Source organism: Neodiprion lecontei, chromosome 3 (genome assembly GCF_021901455.1).
Source record: "Neodiprion lecontei isolate iyNeoLeco1 chromosome 3, iyNeoLeco1.1, whole genome shotgun sequence".
In the NCBI taxonomy this organism is placed as follows: domain Eukaryota; kingdom Metazoa; phylum Arthropoda; class Insecta; order Hymenoptera; family Diprionidae; genus Neodiprion; species Neodiprion lecontei.
Window position 1 is genome coordinate 24780488 of NC_060262.1, and position 8763 is coordinate 24789250.

Sequence of the window (8763 nt, forward strand, 5' to 3'; positions counted from 1 at the left end):
TTGTATAATGAAATGTTTGTCAAGTTTCGATCGTTGCGGGATTGCTTCATTGATTTAGTTTCCTGCGTACATGTGACAGCTGGCGATAATTGTCCTTACGTGTAGTATAAAAGGAGATAAATAATATAATACGCACGACGATGAAGGAGGTTGGCGCGAGATGCCCCTCCACTCAAAAACTACTTCCCATTGGTCTTTACGGATCATTCTAACCCACGCGAGCGCTTGGCGTGCACGTTCGTTTTGGCGCTTTGGTAACTGCATCGTATACGCTAAAATTTTGTGAGTATATGAATTAAACTATTCACTCATGCATTAGCGAGTAAGAAATATTGCTTCTGCGTCAAATTGGGCTGATTTTCCACAGCTAATTTATGAGCAAATACCGACACTCGAATTTGTGCGAAAGTTATATTTATGTCGCAGCACGAATTCGACACGCGATTCGGCAACAGGTGTCCATTGCATGTTCTGTACCGTCTCATACAAAAGTATGATCTCAATCATTTGATTTTCGCATAACCTAATCAATTCCGTTCTGTTTTATCTAATATGTAAGAAATACCAATATTATATTTCTATTTCGCATTGTGTTTTGGTATATTTCTGCAATAGAAAATATACTGTATAAGGCAGAGAGAGTAAATGTTCACCTTGCAGAATAATCAAGTACGCCATATAGCATGGACAAATTTTAGTTTTTTTCGTGCGCCCGTGCCGTAACCGATGGTTTCGACTCGCATTTTTATAAATTTAATAATTATTAGTTTACAACGTCCGACTTGGGTTACCATAATATGAATGTTAATAATACTTTCCACGTCACATGGGTGGCTTTAACCTTACGGATTTCGAACCACGTGGGCGTTGGGTGTGCTTGTCATTAATTACATCATGTCTAGAGCCGATATCTACTGTTACTAATTTACAGCTTCAGATAATCAACTTAATCGTTTATAGCTTAATACTTTATCGTACAGCGGACGCATAATTACGCACGTTATACGCAATCTGTAACCACTGTACGCGATTACGTAGCAATTGTGTTATAATCATAATGATGATAATAATAATTTCATCATTGTTCGAACTAGAACTGTCGCAGTCGTTGTCATTAGAATTTAGAAACAGATTGACGTAAAATCACGCAACTGATGACAATTATGCATATCACTTCAAGTATCAGTTAATATTACAATCATGACTGTTAGTGACAATGTTCAATTCTTGTTATATATGTTGCGAAAATTTCTATACTATAATTAGTGGTAATTAGTAATTTAAGAAGAAACTTTAATCATAAGGTAGGTGAGGATAACAAATGCTGGAACACTATCTGGACTACATGTGTCGTCAGTAGAATATTATTGTATATAAAATGATATTGTGAAATTGCAAGAAATTATAAACACGTATGTGATAAAAAATAAAATAGCAAAGATGCCTTTGCAGAGGTCAAGAAAATACACAAGTTGCTTGATAATGGGGCGGGTTAATTCACCATCACTAGGGGGTCTCGTTATCAGAATGGAATGTACCAACGCTTCAAGTTGTGATTTTGCAACTGCTTTTTATGCATTCCGCATTATCAAAGATTCTGTTTGCCACTTACAGGCTATATATGACTTATTTTCTTGCAAATTTATATTTCAATTAATTTATTTGGCACTTGCGCATGGTCAGTTAAATTGCATGGAAATAGTAAAATTTTAGCCGGATAAATAAGAATTTTAGGGAAAGGCACAAGTTAAAGTAGCAACTTAAATATGAAACAGTAAAATGTGTCAAATTACATTAATGATAAAGAAAATATGAATGTCTACTCATTCAATAATTGATTTTTGAAAAATTGATCTTATTCATTTTCTAATATGTATGTGCAGTAAGTTTGATGAGATGTGATCAAATAATTATAAAGTACATCTACAGCCAAATCTTTCGAAATTTTAACTCTCAAAATTATTCAAAAAACTTTGAAGATGTTTGTCAACAATAACAAGATAAATTTCCAATACTTGATAACTCTAATGAATTTATTGAACCTACGCACTTTCCTGTTTTTTAATAATTCTTTTATTACGCAAAGCTGTGGTTTATATTCGAGGCAGTTCAAGCTGTTTATCTTTCGACTTTGATTCCTCTGTTTACAACTATGTGGGAATTACGACATTACATAGCAAATTATGCAATTCCTGTTCAACATTGTCAACATTAACTTTGTGCTAGTAAATTTAAATGTGGCAAAGGTCTTATACTGATCAATTACGTCAGAAATAATACTTTCGCAACTCACTATGCGCATGATAATATCAAAAGCGGATTGATCATTTCATTCACAGACACAAAATTCACGATATTTAATTCTTCATTCACAGAAACATACATTAAATATGTCCTGCAATGGGCCGCAAGACGATTGCACTAAGGCAATGTCTAGGCTTGCTGTGCAGACTAGACAAACAAAAAGACCTCACAGTAAAGGTGAAACACGTGGACAAAAAACTTCTGGATTAACACACGAGTGTGGTGTGTTTGGATGCATTGCTGCTGGGGATTGGCCATCACAAGTTGACGTGGCACAAGTGATTTGTTTAGGTAAATTTTTTATCTAGAATGACGTGAGCTGCAATGCTAATTACGCCCTGAATTATTTCTGACCGTGGATAAGACCGTGGAAACATCTTAAACGTACTAAACACTCAAATAATATTTAATAATTTTGATGTGCTAATTGAGTTCTTCTTTGTAACAGGACTTGTAGCCTTGCAGCATCGAGGTCAGGAAAGTGCCGGCATTGTGACGAGTAAGGGCCTTTGCGCAAAATCATTTCATGTCCACAAGGGAATGGGAATGATTAGTAATATTTTCAATGACGAAAATATCAGAAGATTGCGAGGAAATCTGGGAATAGGTCACACGAGGTACAGTACAAGCGCGGCAAGTGAAGAAGTTAATTGTCAGCCTTTTGTTGTTCACACAGCTCATGGAGCACTGGCTGTTGCACACAATGGAGAGCTTGTAAATACGGAATCCCTCAGAAAAATGGTAGGCTTCAATTTTTCCCTGAAATTGCACCACTATTAGTTTAATGTAAGATTAATAACTTCATTTTGATTTCCAATATTCGCAGAATTTATCACTCAAGCTTCCAAGAGTATTAAGCAATTTACTGATAAATTAATCACAGTGTTGAATTACGTTTTCTTTCTTTTTTTTTTTTATCACAGGTACTCAGTCGAGGAGTTGGATTATCCACACATTCTGACTCAGAATTAATTACACAAGCATTGTGTCTCAATCCTCCTGAAGGCGAAATTAGTGGACCAGACTGGCCAGCGCGGATTAAACACCTTATGCAATTAGCTCCCCTATCATATTCTTTGGTTATTATGCATAGGGACAGAATCTACGGAGTGAGAGATCCGTATGGCAATCGACCTCTGTGCCTGGGAAAAATTGTCCCCATCGGTAATCTTGGTGGGTGGTGGTGTAGAATGCAAGTGGTTTATTGTAGATATTTATTCGAACATTGTCTCGTAATTTAACACTAAACGTCCTGGCACTTTAGACTGTTGATATATTAATCATTTTAATAGCAATTTTCATATTTTGAAATGGCGTGTATTTTTTAACGGAAGAAAAAAATGTTCGTCAGATTGTTTTGTTATATTCGAGTTTTTTGAAATATTCCTTAAGTTCGACCGGATACAAATGTCTAACAAATACCTCCATAGTCTTGTCATATGTTGAAGTAGATTACATTAAATTACACGAAAACTTCAGTGCAGAGATTAAATAAAGCAATTAACCTACTATATTGATTTCTAGTATTTGTTTTGAGCTTTTTTTGTAAAATATCTGTATAGAGAACTGAAACTAGAGAGCATGCAAAATTCGCAATATCACTTTTCATGTTTGTACCATTTACTAAAAAGAAGTGTTTAATTTATAGAGAATTTTCCTGATCCTACTGCAGATTATCATTTTTCTTGCAGAGTATTCAGTTTTATCAATTTCAAATTTGCGCTACAAATAATTTACTTCGTTGTTAATTGACACAACGATAATGTATCATGAAACTCTTCATTGTATTTCTAATACGTGTAAATAAGAAATATTAATTTACTTTTCCTTCAACAGCTAATGAATCTGATGATGAGGACGAGGCTGATGGTTGGGTCATATCATCCGAGTCTTGTGGCTTTCTTAGTATTGGTGCAAGATACGTCCGGGAAGTTTTTCCAGGGGAAATTGTTGAATTAACCCGTGAAGGAATTAAAACAATTGACATAATAGAACGACCGGATAAAAAGCCACAAGCATTTTGTATATTTGAATACGTGTATTTTGCACGGAGCGACAGTATTTTTGAAGGTGAATAATTTTTTTCATATTCCTTCGTTTTTTGCAATCATCAAGAATTCATAATTTGAAATTTCTCTTATTCTTTTATTCCAGGTCAAATGGTATATTCCGTTAGGATGCAGTGTGGAAAAGTATTAGCCCTGGAATCTCCAGTAGATGCAGACATAGTTAGCTCAGTCCCAGAATCAGGCACAGCAGCTGCGCACGGATATGCCAGACAGGTGAATAGTGATTCAAACAATTTTGTATATCATCCATGAAGCCTTAGTGGTTTTGAATCCATTTCTTGAAAATATCGATATTTGTTTTTCAGTCAATGATACCCTTTGCTGAGGTTTTGTGTAAAAACAGATATGTTGGTCGTACTTTCATTCAGCCAAGCACAAGACTGAGACAATTAGGAGTGGCTAAGAAATTTGGTGCACTATCTGCAAATGTTAAAGGAAAGAAACTTATATTAATTGATGACTCGATTGTTAGAGGAAACACAATTGGCCCGATTATCAAACTACTCCGAGATGCTGGTGTTAAGGAGGTATAATTGGCATATTATATATATATGTGTTAATAAGATTGTTTATATTAGCCTGTAAACAACTGGATAAATGTAAACTTGGGAACATTTTTTGCAGGTTCATATTAAAATCGCGTCTCCACCTCTCAAATATCCTTGTTACATGGGTATCAATATACCGACACGAGAAGAATTAATCGCAAATAAATTGGATAGTATAAAATTGGCTAAACATGTTGGTGCAGATAGCTTGACTTATTTATCAGTTAAAGGGCTTGTTCAAGCAGTTAGGCATGGCATGGATAACCGAGATTGCAGTTATATCGGACATTGCACTGCATGCTTGACGGGTGAATATCCGGATGAATTACCTGGTGACTTGGACTGGTAGATACTGGCACCGAAAAATTACATATACAATATTTTCGACCGATTTGATAAAATTCTTTGAAAGTTATTTCGCTTCAATAACATTTTCGATAATTTGTCAATTTCATAATTTACATATGACCAAAAATTGAATAATGTTTCTCGTTTGGATCTTTGATACAGCAGAGCCCAGGATTTTGATAATCATTAAGCAAGCAGATGTAACACGCTGCGTAAAATATATCATTTAGAATGTAGATAAAATTGACTATTTAATTTAATTGTAGAATTAAGAAAGATACATTGTCATACTGTAGTGATCTCATTCGATCTGATTGAATGTACTGTTTTGTATCAATTATTCTGCGCTATGATATTAGCAACCAGAGGCCTTTATGTAACATACACATGTTTACTAATACATTGTAAATTACTTCTAGAACCATACTTTTGTAAACTTTGTGATTACGTTTAATGTTACGTAATTTGTACTCCATAATTTGTATATTACAAAAATGAAAAAATATATTACATCATTTGTTAGTGATATGATTCTTGTTTAAATAAGATACATTTACCCTTATACTTATACGCACACCAAAACACTACGTCGTGCTTTGAAAAATATGTATAATTATTAACAATTTCTCTGAAAAGTAATTGTCCAGTATCAACTGCGAGAATTTGCGAGATTAGAGAGCGAGTTTGATTTGAGTCGATGAGGAACGACTAGAATTGATGCCAATGCATTTATCTATTACTTGAAGAACGCGACAGAATAATTAGTTGCGAAAGAGCCCATATGTCGTAATACTTTTGAATTCAGATTTTCCTTACGAAATACTTCTGAAACTATTTTTACTACCATTACAATCGACATATTCACAACTTCATGAAAATCTGGTCTCCAAATTCTTTCAACCCACAACAGTTTCATTTGCTGAGCACTTTACTTTTGCAAGTCCTGGCACAATGATGATCAATATTTAAATTGTTATGATAACATCATGTAACAGTGATGAAAGCTATTTCAATGTGTCTTGCTTCCCGAATCTTGACGTGCATTAACATGATGCTGGGACTTGAGGAACTCATCTTTGTGTGCCTTGAGCCTTCTTGAAATTTCTTTCATTTTAGCTTCACGTTTTGCTTGTTTTTCTAATCTCTTTGACATTGAACTAACCGACTTTCTACTCATACTTGCTTCATCAGCTGCTCCTAAAGTTTTTTCATCACTATTATCTTCTTTGTCCGGTACCTCCAATTTTACTGGAACTTGAATTTCGTCAAAGTCCGACTCTACCACTAATGAACTAACTTTACTCGTTTCATCTGAGCTGTGGATTGTTGTTTGAGATTTTTTTGATTTAGGAGCTCTTCTGTTCGGTTTTTTAAATACAACTTTTGACTTTGATTTGGACATTACTTTGGATGACGACTTCCTTTTTTTCATAGAAGCCAACAACGGCATGTCAAGATGAGTTTGTTTAGAAGTCGAAGGGCCAGGATCTATTACCGTCAATTTTTCACCAGGCTTTGTCTTCCAACTTTCTTCAGCTGCGTCTACACTCGAGTCTAATTTCATTACTTTATTCAATATATTTGAAATATCAATGTCTTCGGATTCAGAGATATCTGCAGCAAAGTTTGAGGTGGTATGTTGAGGCTTGGATTGTGAAGGTGCACTGTTTGCGCCTTTCATACTTTTTGACTTATACATAGCAAACGGATTGTCATCATCTGATTCTGAGTCAAGTTCAATTCCTTTCAACCGTTTTTCATCTCTGATTTCTTGCTTTTCTAAGTAAATTTTTAATGCTTCCATTCTATCATCTCGCATCCTCTCCCAGAATTGCAAAGCTGTAATATTTAAAGTATGAATAAGTATACTACTATCACTATTATAAATATAGCTCAAATCTCAAATCTTGATCAACGTCACAGTACCATCGTCTTGATACTTTGGCGGAACACCAGCCTCTTTGATGGTACTTATATTAGGCAGATAGTGCAAATGATCCGAGTCTCCTAAGACCTCAGTTCTTTGCATGGTGAATACCCTCTCCATTTTCAACAGCTTCCTAGTTTTGGCAAAATATTTCAATGTTGCGGGTGTTTCAAAGGCAGGATCATCTACAACTGGTGCTTCATCTCTTTCAAAGAACATGTAAGTTCCCGCCGCATCGTGATACGTGCCTTCATAAAACTGTAAGATCATCCAATCAAGTCATTTGACACTCATTTGACAATGTCTAACAATTACAGGCAGGTATAATTATTTATCTATTACGTAACGATTTGAGAAGATAATTTTATTTTACTATTTCTCTCGTGTTTTTACCTCTACGATTTGATTGCATGAATAAAAAAAATTTCAAACTTTGATAACAATCAATGTTTTTTTGTTAAATTTATGATAATATTTTTTGAGCCAATTCATATAAAATATCCACTGTATTTTTTATGAGAGTGTATCAAAATTCCATCATCTGTAGACTTGTAGAAATTAAAATTTTCAGACTTCATGGATTTAATCATTGAATTAACATTAAAATTTTACTAGTAAATGTAATTTATTAACCGGTTCTCAAACCGTTCGAAGTTGATGCCCTCTTTTATATGTATTGGATTTTCACTCGACTTCATACAAGTTGGGAGTGAGACTTATGAAAAGTGTCACACTTTACCTTTCCGTTGATTTGCATGATCGGATGGTCGGAGTCAATGCCGATAATGTCGAGTTGAAGTTTGTCATTTTTAAATATGCTGCCGTCAACGTATCCCTCACATTCGACGTACACCAGTACTTCACTTTCATCTTCGGACAAGCAACTTTCATCATCCGACATGTCTAACCTATTTTCCTATTATAATTCGTTCTAACATCAACTAAAAGAAGTATCAGATTTTGATCACCTCAATACCGCTGAGATAATCAGAAAATGCTGATCTCAACTCAAACCGTACATTTCAATATCAACGCACGAATAAAACAGGATGAAAAAATGAAAATACCGCTATTTGAAAATTAACGCTGGCACGCTGTGAAAAGGAATAGAATACGGAACGTTCGCCGTAACGCGGCGTTGACCGAGAGGGTAAGGGCTCCCCCTCTCTTTCACTAATATGGAGAATATTTGTATCCTTGTTTAAATTTGCGCGCGCCTATCCCATAGACTTGGTGGGTATAGACTACACGGTGCACATTCCAGTATTACTATATTTCAGTGTAATCACCAGATTAGGTACTGGTCACAAATGAAAAACAATGTCACCGGAAAAGTGTTGATGGGTATTTAATCTGGTAACAAACAAACCACTGAAATATATGTCCAAACCTCCGACATATTGTTATATTTCAGTGGTTCAAACCTTACGAATAACGAGAGTATTAGGCTGGATTTTTACGTGCAAGCTCTGATTAGCCAATTCGCCAAAATCACTATTTGCTGACATCTCACGCTTGGTGATTCGGTGAATTGACGGATCAGAGCAGCTGTTTGGTGCACGTGAAA

General features: G+C 35.1%; 2 protein-coding genes across 3 annotated transcripts; one reads left to right on the top strand and one right to left on the bottom strand.

Annotated features, from left to right (window-relative positions):
- The first annotated feature begins 126 nt into the window (after window positions 1-126).
- Window positions 127-5795, top strand: LOC107217477 (amidophosphoribosyltransferase). Of its 2 annotated transcripts, none has more exons than XM_015655022.2 (8): window positions 127-282; window positions 2376-2595; window positions 2753-3045; window positions 3228-3477; window positions 4141-4374; window positions 4459-4586; window positions 4679-4900; window positions 4998-5795. In XM_015655022.2, exons 2-8 carry the CDS (start codon window positions 2391-2393, stop codon window positions 5268-5270), a joined length of 1605 nt encoding a protein of 534 aa, XP_015510508.1. In that variant the 5' UTR covers window positions 127-282; window positions 2376-2390; the 3' UTR covers window positions 5271-5795. The 2 variants fall into 2 exon arrangements, with proteins under 2 accessions (XP_015510508.1, XP_046590120.1); XM_046734164.1 differs by having other exon boundaries at window positions 3228-3468.
- Window positions 5450-8341, bottom strand: LOC107217474. The gene is made up of 3 exons (XM_015655010.2): window positions 7936-8341; window positions 7196-7454; window positions 5450-7108 (listed from the first exon to the last, which is right to left on the bottom strand). The coding sequence occupies exons 1-3, from the start codon at window positions 8095-8097 to the stop codon at window positions 6279-6281; spliced, it is 1251 nt and encodes a 416-aa protein (XP_015510496.1). The 5' UTR covers window positions 8098-8341; the 3' UTR covers window positions 5450-6278.
- Between the last annotated feature and the right edge of the window lie 422 nt (window positions 8342-8763).

Coding starts and splice junctions, on each gene's coding strand:
- LOC107217477 (XM_015655022.2), top strand. CDS start 2,391: ATGTCCTGCAATGGGCCGCAAGACGATTGCACTAAGGCAATGTCTAGG. Junction 2,596..2,752: donor GGCACAAGTGATTTGTTTAG/GTAAATTTTTTA, acceptor TCTTTGTAACAG/GACTTGTAGCCTTGCAGCAT. Junction 3,478..4,140: donor TGTCCCCATCGGTAATCTTG/GTGGGTGGTGGT, acceptor TTCCTTCAACAG/CTAATGAATCTGATGATGAG.
- LOC107217474 (XM_015655010.2), bottom strand. CDS start 8,097: ATGTCGGATGATGAAAGTTGCTTGTCCGAAGATGAAAGTGAAGTACTG. Junction 7,455..7,935: donor TCATGCAAATCAACGGAAAG/GTAAAGTGTGAC, acceptor ATGATCTTACAG/TTTTATGAAGGCACGTATCA. Junction 7,109..7,195: donor GCCAAAGTATCAAGACGATG/GTACTGTGACGT, acceptor TAAATATTACAG/CTTTGCAATTCTGGGAGAGG.